General features: G+C 43.4%; 1 protein-coding gene across 1 annotated transcript in view; it reads right to left on the bottom strand.

Annotated features, from left to right (window-relative positions):
- CNNM1 (cyclin and CBS domain divalent metal cation transport mediator 1) overlaps nucleotides 1-18,910 on the bottom strand; it is a 67,469-nt gene that overhangs the window by 26,708 nt on the left and 21,851 nt on the right. The window contains exons 2-6 of the mRNA XM_077125703.1: nucleotides 8,918-9,061; nucleotides 5,034-5,174; nucleotides 3,416-3,585; nucleotides 1,628-1,727; nucleotides 1,152-1,199 (exon numbers count right to left, since the gene is read on the bottom strand). Coding sequence (XP_076981818.1) covers nucleotides 1,152-1,199; nucleotides 1,628-1,727; nucleotides 3,416-3,585; nucleotides 5,034-5,174; nucleotides 8,918-9,061 — 603 coding nt within the window. The remainder of the gene's footprint in view (nucleotides 1-1,151; nucleotides 1,200-1,627; nucleotides 1,728-3,415; nucleotides 3,586-5,033; nucleotides 5,175-8,917; nucleotides 9,062-18,910) is intronic.

The raw sequence follows: 18,910 nt of genomic DNA, 5'->3' as shown, positions 1-18,910 counted from the left end.
CTCTTCAACTCTGACTGAGATTTGTTGGCCTATATACATGTAGTAATGCATTGGGGTGTTTTATTTTACAGATCTCCAACTCCAGTTCTGCCTCGCCTTCAGTGTGGGCTCGTGCTTGGACTTCATTCTGGCCCTCTTCTGGGTTGGAATGTGTAATTACACCGCCAATTGTTCCAATATTCCTACAGATAAATTACATTCCTGAATATGACGGATCTAGAGTCTGTATTTCTTTGGGCAGTGTGCAGTACATCTAGGTAAGTCACCAACTTGCTGAATGAATTGTACCATTAGTTTCTCTGTGCTCATGTTCCAGGGACTGTGATAATAAGCTCTGGGACCCTCTGATAAAGGCCAATATAAGCTACTTTTTTTTTTAATAATGAAACACCCCATTTGGTATTAAAATGGCCAGCATAAACACTAAAGCTGAAAGAGTGCAAAATCCAGACCAAGAATGAGAAAGAAATCTAGAGAAATAATTATTTCTGAATCACTCTTATCACATTAAACGTCATGCCCCTAAACACAAGTACAAGAACTCAGCACAGGAAGCAGTGAGAAGATACAGCACAAAAAGGGCAAAGCAAACCAGCCATCAGCCCTGTGCAGCCCCCACCATCAGCATGCACAGCCAGGTGGCAGACACCTCTCCATGGTCTGAGAGGTGATGAACAAGGAAGGAGAAGCCAATAAGCAACATATCGCACCAGCTTGGGATTAACACCCCAAGATCCTGTAGTCATTTCTTACTAAGGTAAGGACAAACCTCACAGTCACAATAACAGCATATGGTGATTTTCAAGTAAAGACCAGTGGTGACTTATCATAGCAGGGAAGGAAAGGCTGAACCGTGATCATAGCACATAGACACAAATCACCTGCCTGGCAGGTGGCAGTAACTGGTGCCCCTATCTCCCCACTGTTGATCACTTGCGTGTGAGCAGAGAAGCAGCAGAAGACATTCCAGACACACAGAACTAAGGCCCCGTGGCCTTGAGTACCTGGCAGGAAGGAGTGTTCCTGGCAGAGCATTACAAAGAGGCGCTAGCGTTTGTTATCCCCCAGCCCTGGCTCAAGGTGCTGGGTCCAAGTGGGTTGAGGCAGGACTATGATGGGGAGGATGAGGAAGGGGTGTGAGAGATACATACGAAAGACAGAGGATCCAGCCAGACTTCCAACTTTCCGCACGTCGTTATCTAAGGACAGAAGGATGCAGTGTGCTTCAGAGGGAACTCAGAAAACACACCTTCTTATGGGAACCCCCCTTGTTCACCCCACCCCCAACACCAAGTAACCCTGTAAAAACCAGGCAGCCAAATGGAAGGGTGGGGGGCAAATATAAAAAGTAAAATAAACTTGTCCCTTCACACTGAAAAGTACCACTATGCATTCCTATCACTTAATAATATTAACAGTCAACCACGTACTTCCACAAACACACTCTGTGAATAAAATGTGATTCTGTGCCATTTTGCAGCAGAGGAAACTAAAGCCCAAGAAGTTCAATGTTCAATGGCTTGTCCAGGGTCCAAAACAACATAAAAGAGGAGCTGAGACTTGAACCCAGATTTTCTACAAAATCCCATTGCTTCCCCGATAAGCGATGGCTTTGGAGTTAGAATACCTGAGCAAGCAGTAGTCATGATGGCTGGGACCCCGTAGTAGGTGAAGGCTCCGTTCTCGAAGCGAAGGCCCTCCTTACCAACCTCCACCTCTACTTTACCCTGGAGAAAGAAGGAAGTGTACTAAAGGCATGTACGAGCACTTCCAGTTCTGTGACTGACTAGAGCCCCCAGCACTTCTGCCTGGATAGCAGGTGGACTTACATTCTTATCACAAGGGAACATTAATTCCGTCCAGATTGACTTGCAGAAGTAGCACCTCTGGAAATTAATTGCTTAGTTCATAAAGCATCGTCCAGTCATGAATACTCAAGAGTTCCTTGTATGCTGGAGTGCCCTGACCCCCGTGCAGGTCCAGGCACCAGCTAAACCCGGTATAGACTGGTTTAGACTGAGATTAGGCTCTAATGGACTCTACCTGATGGTCTGCTTTACCTGATGTCGGAGTCTGGTTGAGATAAAAGTTAATTCTGTGTGAAGCTTGTTTAATTTGTCACCAATAACAATGCCAGTTAATGTGAATGGGATGTGTCTCTGGGCCCGGTCCTGTGCTAAGGCGCTGCATGGATTCTCATTCAGTCAGAACCACCCTCCCTGAGGTCTATACCACCTTTATCCCCAGTTTACAGACACGTCAACTGTGAGGTTCTGAGAGATGAAAATAATGTGATCAAAGTTAGTTAGGAAGTGGTAACATTGGAATTTCAAAGCCTGATTTCTCCAGCTTCTGGACCTATACTCTTGCCACTACATTTGCCCTCCAAGTTTTATCTGAAAACTGTTAAGTTTACATGAAGCATAAAGATAGCAGATCGTATGTGTGTGATATATAATGTAAACAACGTAGCAGGACCTGGTGCATTGTAACAGTGAAGGACGTGACTCCAGTTTTGGAGAGTAGAGGTCATTTTATTGAGGCTATTTGGAAGGATGTATATAAGGCAAACTACAGGGTCAGAGGGCAGACAGGTTGGAGACGAGCTGTTTCTCATCTTAGGCTCTTAGGCTAGCTCTTAGGCAATTCCTAAATTATTCTGAGTTTAGTTGAGATTTTAAAACACTCGGTGTGTTTAGGGTTCATAAGATGGTGTTAGGAAGAGACAGGGAATCAGTGCCGGAGCTGACGGTGGAGCGAGGACAGGCACTGGCAGTGTTACCAGCTGGAACCATGCCTGATGTTCACTTAAGACAGACCTATCCAGGCACCAGTGATGGAGGGTGATCAAACTTATGTGAGTACTGGGAAAACGCTACACCTCTTTCATTCATTTTATTACCTTTCTGGTCCTCTTAAGGGGGAGAAGACTTAGGACTGCAAGGGCTAAAATGTGGCCAAGAGAATGGCGTGTGCCTCCAGAGAACAGAGCAAGGACCGGTGGGTAGAAGGCAGAGATGGTGCGATTTCTGCTTGACTGAGGGATGGGTTTAAACAGGAGCTGTCTAAAACACAGGGAACAGTGGGCAGTTCCAATTCTGGCAATGCTCGAGCAGAGACAAGGAGGAATTAGAGATTCTTTAGAGTGACAGTTTCAGAAGTTTAGCAGCAGAACTCCTCTGCTGGAGAATTCCCACCCCATCCCATGCCAAGCCACTCTGAGTGGTGGTTCCCAGCACTCCCAGGAACCCAGCCTTCCATGTGGGTCATGCAAAAATGCCCACTCCAACTGACCTCATTCCCGAGGCAGCCAGCCAAGCCCTGGACCCCGGCATCGTGGGAGGCACGACTATTCCTGCCCCACCAGGAGGTGCCCTCACCTTGCTCTGAGAGTTCTCCTGGCTTTCCTGCTCACCTGCAGAAGCAGCATGAAGTAGTCCACGGGGCGGTTGCGCTGGTAGAGGTAGTGTTCCGGCGCCTTCTTGTTTCGCTCATCAAACTTCAACTCCTGGATCACGTTGGGATGTTTCAGCAGCCGGAGCAGGATCTTCTCCGAAAGGTAGAGAGACTTAAAGGGTTCCACTTCTAGGGGAGAGGGAAGGCAGAGAGAACTCAGCACCTGCCCTGAGCCTCCACCCTCGATGCCAGCAGAGGCGGCTGGGAGGAGTCAGAACAAATGCAGCCAGGGCTTCTGAGATCGCTCAGGGTGGGGGAGCCTATCCCCAGGGTGCTTCGGAGGGCCTTTCCCCGTGACCCTGGGGGTATGTTCCTGCACCGGCACCTTCGGAGAATCAGGCCCTCATGAAGGAAATGTCAGTTTCATCATGAATTTTTCTCTTTTATTTCATTTAAAGTGGGGCATGGATGACAAAACCCTGTGAACAACAAAGACTTTAATGCTGTAATCAAGTGAAATTTACAAAGAATTTAATCTGACTTATCCGTATGACATATGTCTGTTGAATGAAATGAAATCTCAAGTTAATAGAGACAGTTAATTATTTAACTGGCAAGTTGTCAATAATGTGAAGCATCAGTACAACATATTTACCTACTGATAGATATTATTACATATGAAGAGATAACATAAAATTATATGTATTGCAGCACATTATATTGTACTGTATTCTATTATTATATCATAGATTTTAACAGATACAACTGCTGTGCTAGTGGAAATGAGCCAGTAGTTAAAAAAACCTTTGTTCAGAATTGGAGACAGCATGTGAGCATTCTATTGCAAAGAAGCTCCAATATAAATTTTTCCACTTTTCAGCACCTGGAACAGTGCTAGCACTTATTATATGCTCGGTAAATGTGCTGATTGTTCTAGGTTAGCACATTAATTAGACATGGATGAGAAAGTGAGAGGGTTCAAAGAGAAATGTTACTTTCTTTACAAGAAGGAGAAATTTATCTTTGGATCCTTTCATCCTTTCTTCTTCCTAAAGATTCCAAGATTCACAATACACCTGCATATTTTAAAAACCCGTAGTTTGTAGGCATATTTGGTCCTGTTGGGTACAGGGCCCCAGGGTCTTTCTCCTGGGTAGAACAGCACCTTTCCCTGCTCCTCAGCTACTCCAGGGCATCCCACCTCCAGCAGGATAGGAGGTTAGTCCAGGCAACCCTCCCCAGGGGCCAAGTGGGAAAAGGGAAAGTGCAGCAATAGTTACTCTTGCTCTTTCCTCAAGCAGAGAGGGAAAAGCAGAGCTGACATGTTTTCCTTCCTCTCCTAGAAGATCTGGTCTGGGACTCAGCAGGATAGCATATGACATCTGTTGCCTTATCCGAGGCAACAACCTCTCCTAGGACAGTGGTTCTCATCCCTGCTGCAAAGTGGAATCAGGTCGGGAGGTGTTAAAAATCATTATCCCTAGTGATTCTTATTTAATTGATCTGGGGTGGTGCCTGGGCATGGGCCCTCTTAAAAAGCCTTTTTAGTGATTCTCATGAACATCCAGTGTTGAGAAACTGGAAATCAAACCCAAACCTGCCCTGCTGGCAGACTCGCGGTGGGGGCAGACTCATACCTGTGGCCATAAAGCGGTGTGTGGCCAGTAGAAGTTGTGGAGAGATCTTCACCCTCATTTCCGAGTCGGAAAGCTTAAACAAAGAGAAGTCATGCCGCTTCCTCTCCCGGTGCGGGACCCTCTGCTTTTTCCGATTGTCGGCTGCAGGATCACAAGGGACAGATTGCAGCTATCTCAGAATCACTGTTGGTCTCCGGAGGTTTCCCCGAATCCCCCAGGACAGAGAGATCCTTTGGGACCACATGGATTTCTGCAAAGTGTCAACTATAGGTGACATCACAACATCTCTATTCAGGGGAGTAGAATGATGTTGATAAGGAATAGAAGGTGGGAGATGGCTATAATGGTCTCCATGTCACTTACACTTAGGAGGTGTGGAACGGAAAAACGGAAAAGCTGGCCCGAGGCACCAAGTCCAGGGTTCTGGGGCTGGCTCGCATACTTACAACTCTGCAACCCCTTTAAGTTAAGTTTTTTCTCTGTTTTGTTTTAATCTAGGCTAATAATACTTAATAATAGCTCTTCTACCCCACTTGTACAGTTATTAGGGGACGCCAAGCAGAAACTATCTGTGAAAGTGCTTACAAAAGTCATGCAAACACTTGTGTTCTCGGCATCAAAGAGGTTGTCAGGGCCCAGGGCCTTCTGCCTCTCTCTTTCTACCAGAGCTCGGGACTCCTGGTCTCTTCCTGCTGATTTAAAGTCTGCTCTGAGGGTTAGCTTGAGGCAAGGGAAGTGGCTGGTCACCTCCTCTTTCCACCTACAACTCTCCAGCCACTCCACTGGGAGAAAATTGGGAGGAACAAAGGGGGGAAGAGAGGAGAAGCAATAGGAACAGCCTATGAGCTATAAAGCAGGGGTTCCTGGGGGCCACAGACTGGGCATGAAATCCCAGAAAGCCTAGGTATGGGGCTCATGATAACTAGGTATGGGGTGAGAAAATGTGCTTTTCCCAATTTCATTTTTTCACACAATTCTTTTTTAAGCTCGCCTTAAATTTTTTTGTGGGGGTGTTTTCTTCCGTCATTTCTCTTTTGCTTTCCCTTAATTTTGAAACTTTCAACCTATCTCACCTGTACGAAGGGGGAACAGGGAAAGGGATTTAGTTTTTCTCCAAACTTGGCCTTGAAAAAAAATAGGGTTTCAGGGGACTTCTAGTGCAGGCTGAGCAGATACAATGGAAATTAAAGACAGGGAACTCTAGGGACAGGGAAACAGTGTCCCAGAATCTGGCTCCTTTACCCCTCTTCTTTCAGAGCTCACTTCTGCCAGACACTTTGGGTTTCCTCCTAGAGAGGGGAAAAAATGGCATTCCACCTGCTCTGCTTTTCTGTGGGTCTGCCCTTGCTGCTGGGGCCCTCTGATCTGGTCCCTGCTTTAACACTCCTTTTGCTCGGGTCACAGGCCTCACAGCCCTTCTGGTGCCACTGGCCACACAGAAACAGTGGCCAAATCCAGACCAGGCATCCTGTGGGTCAGATTCATGTGGGAGGAACCACAGCATTCCTGGCTCCCCAGCCTTCTCACAGCTCTGGAAGAATCATGCCAGAAACTTATAAGATCAGAAATGCCCTCACCTTCTCCTTTAAGAAGAAGATCGCAGAGCAAGATGGTAGCAAATTTAAGTATAGGATCCAGTCATTTTGCTTTCATAGTGAGTAACCTTCTGATTTGGATGACTTATTTGCCTAAATATTCCCTCTCCCTTCTCCATCAGAATGCTAAACGACATTTCATCTTTCTGGAGTCTTCCTCTGATCCCTCCTCTTCACTCCTTTTGGCTCTAGGAGTGGGTATTCGGAGCACAGAGGTTGTTGAAACAAATGCCGGGAGCACATTACTCATTTAGATGAATATCAGCCATTAACACCTTAGTGTGAATTTCTTCAACATATCTGCTGAGATACTTGGCTGAGGGCAGAATTCTAAATCGAGAGTGGTAGGCAGAATGGAGAAGGGAGAATGGAAGGGGAGGGAGAGGAAATTTCTGAGCTCAATTCCCCTTCCAAGAGGACAGTCCTGGTGGGGGGGGCAATGCAGCAAGAGCAGGTGCCTGGAAGGGATTCTGTGACACTCAGTTATTTTTTGTCAAGGCCTGGCCCAACTTTTAGCTTTGATCTCTTAGTCCAAAGGGGATATAACTGAGAAGTTAGGATTTAAGGGATAATTATGATTACTGAATCATTATATAGATATTCCTTTTTACTTTCTTATATATTACAGTAGACAGATGGAAATAATCTGAAATCTTTGAACTGTAATCTAGCTGCCTTAATCTCTGATAATGATTGTATAGCCTTTATGTTGTACCCTGTGATTGCAAAAACCTCATGACCAACCTTCACTTGTACCCATTTATCCAGTTTTTCGAGTCTTGCAATGACTAAAGACAGCCCTAATGTTTATTAATGAAGAATCTTGGGTCAGTCCAGAACTAACCCACCCCAAATCCAAAGTCATCTTGATAACCAAGCTGGATCTAACCAAAATGGGTCTGCCTGACATGCGCAGTAGCTTAGTCTCTAACCTCTAAAGTCATCTATACCTCATTATAATACTAAAAATCATGTCCATCATCATATTAAGGCCGCCATTTTCTTATATACATTCTGCGACTAGGCATTTAGTCAATCTGTGCATGCTCAATAATCAAATCACCTTTAATCACATCATCTGGAGCCACTGTGCAAATTATCCTAAAACCTGCCCATCTTTTAATGCTAGAAAACTATTAGAATTACTGCAGTTTGGGGAGACAGATTTTTGGACCTATAGGCATCTGATCCCCTGCTTCATGCCTAGCAATAAACTTTTCATCTCTATGAAATACTAGTTGCTCAGGAATTGGTCATTTGAGGGCAAGGAGCAAAATAATCTACTACCTTTGTCCAGTAACAGGAAGTCACTTTTGTGGCACAGTTCACTGCCTTACAGTATCAAAGCTTTTTCTACCAGGAGGCGGTTTCTGAGAGGCTACTTCTAACAAACTTAGGACAGCAGTCTGAAATGAGTTATCTGAGGGCAGGAAAGAGACAGGTGTTCCATTAGAAGACATTCTGAGGAAGAAACACTTCCTGGCCTAGCGTCTTCCACAGATTTAAAGAGCACTCCCACCTGGAGACAAAGAATGCCTTTGTAATGTCTGCAAGCAAAGCTCTGATGAGCCTCAGTAACCCAAAGCAGTCATGACGTACACAGAGGAGCTCGTGTTGTTCCTGAGGGCAGGTGGGTAGGACAAGGAGAATAGCAAGTAGGGGGCAGGTACACAGCAGGGACAGGAGCCAGGCAGGTCCTTGGGGGGAGTGGGAGACAGAGACATGAAACCCAGGGTGCTGGAGCTGCAAAGGTAAAAGGGAGAGGAGCAGCATCTAAGCAGGGACATTGAAGTATGCGGCTTAGGATGTGTGGTGGGTGATCTTCATGGCAATGTGCGTTGCCTACAGATATTTGGGGTGAGGAGACTTGAGTGGGACCCCAGGTGGTGCTGGGGTTTATGTCTAGGGGCCCAAAGAGACAGAACAGGAACAGCAGGAGGGAAGAGACACAAAGGCAGAGAGGCTTGGGGTAGCCATGCCAGGTGCAATTTATTTCCTTTAGTCCTTTCTCCATCTGAAGGTCAGGAGGTCGCTTTTTTGTTGTCCTGGCTCAGTTCCTGAAGGTGCCCTTAGGATAAACATTTAGCTAGCATGTTCTCGGTGACTTAAGGGGTGATATAAACCAGGGTACCTTGGCTTGCCAGCATCTGGCATGAGGGGTGGATGACAGCGAGTGCACGGGGCTTGCCCTGACATCCTTTCACACTGTATATCATACTCAGCTGTCTCTGAGCGTCTCAGGGGGAAAGCAAGATGACTTGCAGATACCAGCAAAAGCCGTGCACTTACTGTACAGATCAGTTTCATCCAGGATCTCTGACTTGATGATTTCCTCTATGATGTCCTCCAGCGTGACGATGCCCATCACCTCATAGAAGGGGTCCCCTTCCCCCTCGTTATTCACTCGCTGTACAATGGCCAGATGAGATTTTCCTAGGGAACAAATGAAATCACTCAAGCATCTGGGACATTTTCACAGATCTTTCCCTTTGAGAGAATTATACCAAGTCACTGTCTGACCAGCCATCGCCCAAGCTTTTTCTTTTTTTTAAACAGAACTCATCTCAGGACCTCTTCAAAATATAAAGTTTGTGTGCAAGCCCTTTTAAATGCAAAACATACTTTTAAAGCTCTCTTTTTAAGAAAGTTATCCAATAGGTCAAAAGTCAGTTATTTTTTTTTCCTTGAACACTGACCTACTAGCAAGTATATCTTAGTTGAAAGAAGCTGGATAATCTAATTGAAAAGGCAATGATCTGGAGCCAGAAGATTTAAGTTAGAAGCCATTCTCCTTTCTCTGTCCCCTCACCCACCCCAACCCCATCACAGTTATTATCTGTGTAACTGATCCTGGAGAAATCATTTAACCTCTATTGAGTCTCAGTTTTCTCATCTACAGTTAGGCAATTATGCCAGCGTTGTGATCTTAGAACACAGCCACAAGATTCTCTGAGACTCCTTCCATGGAAAGCTGTGGTCTGTATCCCTTTCCCTCGAATCTGGGTGGGGCTGTGATGCTTCAATCAATAGAGAATGGAGCAATATCTGCCATGTGAGCTCTGCGGCCAGATCACAAAAGGTCTGCAGCTTCTGCTGCAGAAACACTGTAAGAAGTCGGTGCTTAGGTGACAGTCTCAGATGAACCCAGCTTTCCGGCCATCCAATCAAAGTGCCGGACAGATTAGCGAAGATGCTATCTTGGAAGTGAATCTGCCAATCTCAGTGGATCCAGCCCCAGCCTTTCGAGTCCTCTCTAGGCATTCAAGTCATTTCTGACGGAGGCTTCAGACACTGTGAAGCAGGAATAAGGCATCCTCACTCTGCCTTGTCCAAATTCCTGATTCACAGTATCTGTGAACATGATAAAATGGTTGTTGCTTTACTCTCTAAGTTTTGGGGTAATTTGTTAGCAACAATAGTAATTGGAATAACCAGTACCCATAAGGTGATTGTGAAGCTCTAAATGTGTCATAGGCAGTTATTTTATTTCTATTACCCCCAAACACAATAATAACAGTTAACATTTAGTGAGCTATGACTATGTGCCAGGTACTTACATGTATTACTATTATTATTCATACGAATAGTGAAAGAACTGAGGCACAGATGGTTAAGTAACTTGCCTAAAGTTACACAGCCTGTGAGTGCCCTAGCTGAACTGCAAATCTAGGTAATCTAGGTAACTGAGTTCAGGCTAATATAGGAATGAAATCTTATCTGTCCTGCTTCACTTTGGTTTGTTTCCTTTCGTTACATACATATATTTCCCGGTTCTATTTGCAAACTGCAAATCTGGGTGGTTCCTTTCTTTGGTTAAGAGACATTCAGGAGAAAATATGAAAATAACAAATGTTATTTGTTAAAAGAAAAAGAAGGAAGTTTGTGCTTTGACAGTGATACCCTTTATAAGCTCTTGCTTGGCCATCGCTAAAAATATCAGTTGAGAGGAGTAGTCAGTTTGCTGGAGGCATAATTAACCATTAAATATTAAACACATGAGCGTCTGCATCAACTACCTTAAGTTACAAGATAGCTAATCCTTGAGATTTTTAACTGAAAAGAAATTAGAAAGGTGGCATTTATATCACCAAAAGTGGCTTCCTAATTAATCTCTAATTTCTTCTCCATCTTCAGTCTGTCCTTCAACCTACCCCCACACTGATCTGATCATGCCACTGTTCTGCTCAAAAACCCTCCGTGGCTCCCTAGTGCTCACAGAATTAAGTCCAGACTCGTTAGTTTGGTATTATCAAGACTGCACAATGTGGCTCTTCCTGTCTTTCTAACTGTATGTCCTGTTATATCCCCTCATCATCCTGTACTACAGGTACACCAGGTCACCTTCATTTCTTCAAATTCCTCCATTTCTACCTTGCCTTTGCTCCACACCATGTGCTTCTTTCAATCCATCTCTGTGAGCCCTTCAACTTCCAGCTAGGGCGCCAGCTCAAGAAATCCTTCCTGGATCTGCCTTATTCAGAATCTGAACCAACTTCTCCTGGCCCTGTGCCCGTAAGCCTTTGACAATTCCACTAAGAGCATTTATCACAATTTGCTACTTCTTGTAACTAGTAACGTGTGTGTTTTCAACTATACAATGTTTCTTCCCCAGATCATAAGCTCTTCCCCTTTTATGCAAAGGGAAATCATACAAGTTTCCCTTTGTATAACAGACAGCCAAGAGATGCCTGATGATTCAAATTAAACCAAGACTGGATAAAAATCCACAGTTGATACAATTGATGGTATTAAACGCAAATGATATATCTGAATATATATCAGTGACTGGTATCCAAAATATATAAAGAAATCCTATAACTCATCAACAAAAAGACAAACATCCAATGAAAAAATCGGCAAAAGACATTTCTCTAAAATAGACACATGCTGGTTTGAAGCTACTGTGTACCCCAGCAAAGATCATATTCTTTGTAATCCATTCTGTGGGTGTACACCTATTCTGGGTGGGACCTTTTAGTTAGGTTATTTCAATTGAGAGGCCATCCTCCTAATTCAAGGTAGGTGTTAATCCTCTTACTGGAATCCTTTATCAGAGGATAAAGGACGCACAGAAAATCCAGAGAAGCACACAGAGAAAGCTGAGAGACAAGGAAGCACTAGAGAAGCTAAGAGAGACAGAAGCTAAAAGAGAGAAGCACGCAGCCAGAAGCTGGAAGCAACGAAACCTGGGAGAGAAGGACCAGCAGAAACTGGCAATGTGACAGAGGAGCCCCAGATCGCCTGCAGCCTTTCTTCAGGGAGAAGGTATCTCCAGTTGATGCCTTAATTTGGACATTTTCATGGCCTTACAGCTGTTAACTTGTAAGCTAGTAAGTTCCTATTGTTAAAAATCAGTCCATTTCTGGAATATTGTATTCCGGCAACCTTAGCAAACCTAAACAATATACAAATAGCCAATAAGCACATGAAAAGATGTACATTAATAGCTATTAGGGAAATGCAAATAAAAATCACAAAGAGATAGCATTATACACCCACTAGAAGGCTATAATAAAAGACAGATTATAGCCAGTATTGGCAAAGAGGTGGAGAAACTGGGACCCTCATACATTGCTGGTAGGAACATAAAATGGTGCAGCCACTACGGGAAACAGTTTGGTGGTTCCTTAAAGAGTTAAACACAGAGTTACCATATGATCCAGAAATTCTACCCCTAGATATATACCCAAAGAATTGAAAACATATGTGCACAGAAACACTTAATAGAAATGTTCACGGTAACATTATTCAGCAGGGAAAAAGAGAAACAGCCCAAATATCCATCACCTGATGAACAGTTGACAAATGGGGTACATACATAAAATGGAAAAGCATGCAGCCATAAAAAGGAATGAAATACTGATATGTGCCACAACATGCATGAACTTTGAAAACATTATGCTAAGTAAAAGAAGTCAAATACAAAAGGCCACATATTGCATGATTCCATTCATATGAAATGCCCAGAATAGGCAAATCTATAGAGACAGAATGTAGATTAGGGGTTGCTAGGAGCTGGTGGAGGGGAAGAATGCGGAATGACCACTAATGAGTGTGGGTTTCATTTGGGAGTGTGTGTGTGATGAAAACGTTCTAGAGTTAGATAGTGGTGATTATGGCAAAACTTTGTGAATATAGTAAATACCCAAAACAATTAAATGTACACTTTAAAAGGGTGAATATTATGTATCTCAATAAAGCTGTCAGAAAAAAGCCAATTTCAAAAAAACTGCTTGAATGAACGGGAAATTGGTGGGGTGAAAACTAACCCACACACGGGTGAAAGCAGTAGGCACTGCTTCATGAAGAGGAAATAGGTTGAAATGAAAGGGCAGCAGTGGTTGGAGTAGAAATCCTGGTGAAATGTTAGCTTAGAGCATATGATGTCATACTGTGCTGAAGGCTGTGGCAGAAACCAAAACATGGACATAGGCAAGGGCACAGGAGATGAGAAATGGGGGAGAGGGCAACATCATTTGATTTTCTGTGGCAGCTGGAAACAGTGAACAGGGACGGGAGGGGGAGAATCTGAGAACTACCTGCTGTGGGCCTGGAGCATAGCTGGTTCCCATCCTTATTAGAGACCTCATCAACTCTCAGGGACGACTTAAGAATTTAAACTTTATAAACTGAGGCAAATTGGAGGAACGAGGGCTCAGATTTCCCAAGTGCTTCCATCTTTTCTTCTGAGCAAATGACGGTTTCTAAGATACATTATTTCTCCTTCCATGGGTAAGTGTTCTGTGCACTTTGCAATGGTGTAACCCGAGAGAGTGGCTGACATTTGGGTTCTTCTCCTCTTCTGCCCTCCTGTGAGAGTCTGAGGACCTCTTCTTGCACCTATGAATGGGAACTGTGGTCTTTTCTGTTGAGCTGTCCTGTCTCTACAGACCAGCATAAATTTTCAAATGCCTTCTCACAGCTGTTAATCCATTAATTTCCGTTTCCCTTCAATGCTCTAGGAAAGCAGGACAGCTTTTCAGAAATGATTTGAAGTAATAATGATGGTTATTAACATTTATGCAGAACGTCACAATTCATGAAGAGCTTTTAGCCAGATAACAGCAGAGACTTAGAGTTTGTGAGAAGATGTTCTTGAGAACTTCACAAATTCCCCATTGTGTGAATCAGAAATGTTTGTACAAGGCCTCAGCTTTCTCCAGAATCTATTGAGAAACATGTGTCTTAGGCATATTCTTAAACAATTTAACCTCCTTTTCATCTTCCATTAAACAATTCTCTCTCATTTGGTGGCCATATTCCTTGAGGGGTGGGGGTAGGGGTAAGATGACTGTATTTTCTGAGGCTTATCACTGCAAATAAGATGACAGGTGGAGAAGAGCGGACACTGATGGGTAGATTAAGTTAAGTGATCTGCTTGGCATACTCTCTGCCCTGGGGCACGTCCAAATCAATTTGGGCCCTGGCAAAATCATTCTCCCCGTTGCTAAAAATAGTTAAAGTGACAAACATTAAGCTTGCTAATTCCAAGGATCTTGTATCTCATTAATATATAACAGATGCAAAAGGTAATCCTTTACATAGAAAACTTGTGAAAGCTACTACTTTCTGAGATATTTTTACATGTCCCTTGAGCATACTACTGAGGCACTGAATACCAACAGATGGAAAATGTCTGAGCTGAGTTGAAAGGTGGGTTTTAGGCTGATGTGCTTTCTAAAAATAAAGGCTACATCTATCTTGAGTTGTAAAGAGCATATTTTATTCTGTGTTCGCTGGTGTCCTACTTCTGAACTAGGAAGTACAGATTCTCTGGCTTGAATCCCTGATGTGTGGCTGGTGTCCAGCCTCAGCAGAAGCCCCCTCCCCAGCCCATATCTTGATGATTTGGCTTGCTGACACTTTCTTTTCCTGCCTTCCAGCAGCTGTGGGCTCCTCAAACCTAGGTTTGCTTCCCTTAAGCCTTAACTACTTCCTCCCAGCCTCGATTTACCACCTCTAGCCCCAAGGCTGTCCAGAGCCTGATGAGACAGGGAGTAAGAGAATACGCACCTGTGGCTGAAGGCTCATTTGGACCACAGTTTAGGTGAATTAATGATTGGAACTGATGGAATAATCTGGGTTCCTCAATGAAGCATCATACCTCTCTAGGATCAAGTCGTATTGCACTCCTCATCTTTCCTTTACTAACTAGAGCTGCTTGGTGAGAAGATCCGCTCCAATATTTTGTAATGCCTTTCACCTAATCCAGTGGGTCACAATCCTGGTGCATTTGAATCACCTGAGAAGCTTTAAATAACTCCCAAGGGCTGGATCCCATACCTAGAGATTCTCATTTCATTGATTTGGCGTGGGACCTTGGCATTAACAGTTAAAAATATCCCCAGGTAATTCTAATGTTCTGTCAGCACTGAGAATTATTATCTTGGTTTATGGGCAATGGTTCTGCAAGTGTGGTCCCTGGACCAGAAGCATCAACATCCCCTGGGCACTAGTTAGAAATGCAGTTTCATGCCCCACACCAGTCTGAGCAAATCAGAATCCCTGGATATGGGCACCAGCAATTTGTTTTAACAAACTCTTTAGGTAGTTCTGCTGCTGGCTTAAGTTTGAGAACTACTGTTTTATAGGTAGGCTCCATGCCATTCTGGGGTGAACTGTCTGATAAGAGGGATGAGATATCTAATAACTCCTGGACTCTTCAGTGTACATGGTTTGAGGGTCACAAAATGCTTCGAACTCACGAAAAGATAGAAAAGAACCTCCTGTAACAAAGGATAATTGTAGTGACAAGCTGATCAATGCTTTCACAGATAGATGTAGGTGGTTACGGTGTTTTGCTGACATGATGCAGAAAGCAGTATTGACTTTTAATGCTGAGTTTGGGAAAAGGCTTCTTGTGGTTCTTACGGCAATCATCTCTGAGACAGGCTTGAGATACCACACTTTTATGCTCTTGATATGTCCAAGGTCCATAAAACTTCCCACTGCTGAAAGCCAAACTAATGTTTGCCTTTGCTCCAGGTTACCAGTAATACTTTGCATAAAGTTCTATCACATCACTACCTGCTATCAACATACCCAAGCCGCAAATCAGATTTATTAGAAAGGTGACTAGGTTTTCAGACATTGCCTTTTAAAAAGTCATTCTCAACTGTGAGTGATTTTGGCCCACTGGTGACAAAGTTTTGGAGACATTTTTGGTTGTCACAATGGTGGAGGAGGGGTGTGCTGCTGGTCAGGAATGCTGCTAAAATCCCACAATGCACAAAACAGTACACCACGACAAGGAATTATGCAGCCTCAAATGTCAATAGTGTTGAGATTGGAAATTCTGCCTAAAGAGATAGAAAGGTAGTAGCAGCAGCATCAAAACTTTAATAGGTATTTGAAGAAGTTGAAATACTTTCCAAGGGTCTTTAGGTGGTTTAGTCCTGTTCACAGAAAAGAGCTCTCCAGGATCCTTTTAAGCATATCTTCTATGCTTTGAAATAAAAGCAAAAAATTGATTTGTTCTCTCTCCCTTTCAAAAATAGCTCCAACACTTTGGTAGGGCAAGCATTCCCAAGATAAAACGCAGATGCAAGGACGAAAGCATCTTTCTTGGAAATTGAGAACTAAAGAAAACAGAAATCATTTTATGGTTTCTATCTCATTTATGACCTTCACCGTGTAAGGTACAGTGGCTTTTGCTACATTCATCTTCTCCTGGGTGTTCCCGCAGCATCTTTTCTTCACTGGGTAGAGAGTACTGAGTATCTCCTCTTTCTCATCTTAGCCTTGGTGACGCTCAGGACCATCCAAAGGGTGTTCCTTGGAGCAGCAGCATGAACCTCACTTGGGAACTTGTACAAAATGTAAATTCTTAGGCCCCAGCCCTCACTTAAGGAATCAGGATCTCTGGGGTGGGGCTCAGAAAGCCATGCTATAAGGTCTCAAGTAGGTGATTCCTATGCACACTAAAGTTGAGAAGGCCTGCTCTAGACACTTACTACTCAAAGTGTGTTCCTTGGGAGAGAAACATTGTCATCACCTGGGAGCTTGTGAAAGATGAAGAATTTAGGATTGCCCCACCCCAGCTCCCTGAATCAAAATTTGCATTTGCATTTCACCAAGATCTCCTGGTGACTTTTAAGCATATTAAAGCATATGAAAAAACCGGTTAAGACTACCTTGGTTTTCTTCCACGTATATAGTTTTCTGCTTCTGTTGTGGATTCATCTATTTTATTCTCACCTAAAAATAAGCATACAGTAAATGCTCTAGAGCATTGGCTGCATACTGGAAACACCTAAGGAACCTCAACTATTCTTGATGCCTCTGTCTCACTAACAGAAGTTTGTTCTGGTGTATAGTCTGGGCATTGAGCTGTTTAAAGCTTATTAAGGTGATTTTAATGTGAAGTTGCAGTTAAGAACCTCTGCTCCAGCCCTCGAGCCTCTGCTCTTCTCTGTCTCTCCTCTCAAATCAAGATCTCAACAGAGTCCACCACTTTAAACATCACCATCACCCCTTTCTTACTGATAGGTAGATCTATTCTTTTAACATCACTGTCTGTTCTGAGCCCCTGTGTCAGTTGGAAAGGATTTATGTACTGTAGAAAAGCCATGTGTTAATCCTAATCAATCTCAGGAGAGCAACGGTTTCTTCTAATCCCTATTAAATACTAAAGGTTGGAAACTTGATTAGCTCATCTCCATGGAGATACGACTCAATCAATTGTGGGTATTAAACTTGATTAGATGGAGATGTGTCTCCACCCATTCTATGTGGGTCTTGATTAGTTTACTGGAATCCTACAATAGAGGAGACATTTCGGAGATAGTTCCCTTTTGAGAATGAGGAGAGAGCTATAGAACCGCGACAGAAGGATGAGAGAACAACAGAGTCCACCAGCTAGCGACCTTTAGAGGTGAAGAAGGAAAATGCCTCCTGGGGAGCTTCATGAAGCAAAGGCCTGGAGGGGAAGTTAGCAGATGCCATGTTCACCATGTGCCTTTCCACTAGAGAGAGAAATCCTGAACTTCATCAGCCTTTTTTTTTTTTTAAACATCTATTAATAAAACCAATCAACTTACAACACAAGCATTCTTTTTCATGGTTTTTTTTTAACATGGGCAGGCACTGGGAATCGAACCCAGGTCCTCTGGCATCACAGGCAAGCATTCTTGCCTGCTGAGCCACCGTGGCCCAACACAAACATTCTTAACATACGAACATTCCATACTTGGTGTGCAATCAATGGCTCACAATATCATCACATAGCTGTATATTCATCACCATGATCATTTCTCAGAATATTTACATCACTCCAGAAAGAGAAATAAAAAGAAAAAAGAAAAAACTCATACATATCATACCTCTTATCCCTCTCATTGACCACTAGTATTTCCCTCTACCTAATTTATTTTAACATTTGTTCCCTCTATTATATACTTATTTTTAATCCATATTTTTTACTCATCTGTCCATACCATAGATGAAAGGAGCACAGATCAAGGTTTTCACAGTCACACAGTCACTTTGCGAAAGCTTTACCATTACACAATCATCTTAAAGAAACATGGCTACTTGAACACAGCTTTACAGTTTCAGGCACTTCCCTCTAGCCTTTCTAATACACCTTAAACTAAAAAGGGGTGATCTGTATAATGTGTAAGAATAACCTCCAGGATAACCTCTCAACTCCTTTTGAAATCTTTCAGCCACTGACACTTTATTTTGTCTCATTTCTCTCTTCCCTGTTTGAGTCGAGGTTTTCTCAGTCCCTTGATGCTGAGTCCCAGCTCAGGCTAGGATTTCTGTCCCACGTTACCAGGTAGGTTTATACTCCTGGGAGTCATGTCCCACGTAGAGAGGGGGAAGGCAGTGAGTTTGCTTGCCTTGTTGGCTGAGAGACAGGCCACATCTGAGCAACAAAAGAGGTTCTCTGGGGGTGACTCTTAGGCCTGATTTTAGGTAGGCTTAGCCTATCCTTTGCAGGGATAATTTTCATATGAACAAATCCCAAGATTGAGGGTTTGGCCTATTGATTTTATTGAACTCACTGCTTGTGAGAATGTCAGGCCTTCTCCAAAATGGGGAAGTTGAATTTCCCCCCTTTCTCACCATTCCTCCAAGGGGACTTTGTAAATACTTTTTCATTCACTGTTCAAATCACTCTGGAATTTATCGGGGCATCACTCTGGACAAACCTACAAAATCTCCTGTCCTACTCAAGGTTCCATGCACTTATGGAACTTATTTGTATCAAATAAACATTTTTTTGGTTTAGTCTCATGCATAAGTAAAGTTTTAAAGTATGTATTACTATCTGTTTTC

Source organism: Tamandua tetradactyla, chromosome 13 (genome assembly GCF_023851605.1).
Source record: "Tamandua tetradactyla isolate mTamTet1 chromosome 13, mTamTet1.pri, whole genome shotgun sequence".
NCBI classification, from domain to species: Eukaryota; Metazoa; Chordata; class Mammalia; order Pilosa; family Myrmecophagidae; genus Tamandua; species Tamandua tetradactyla.
This window is presented reverse-complemented; position numbering and strand designations above follow the sequence as displayed.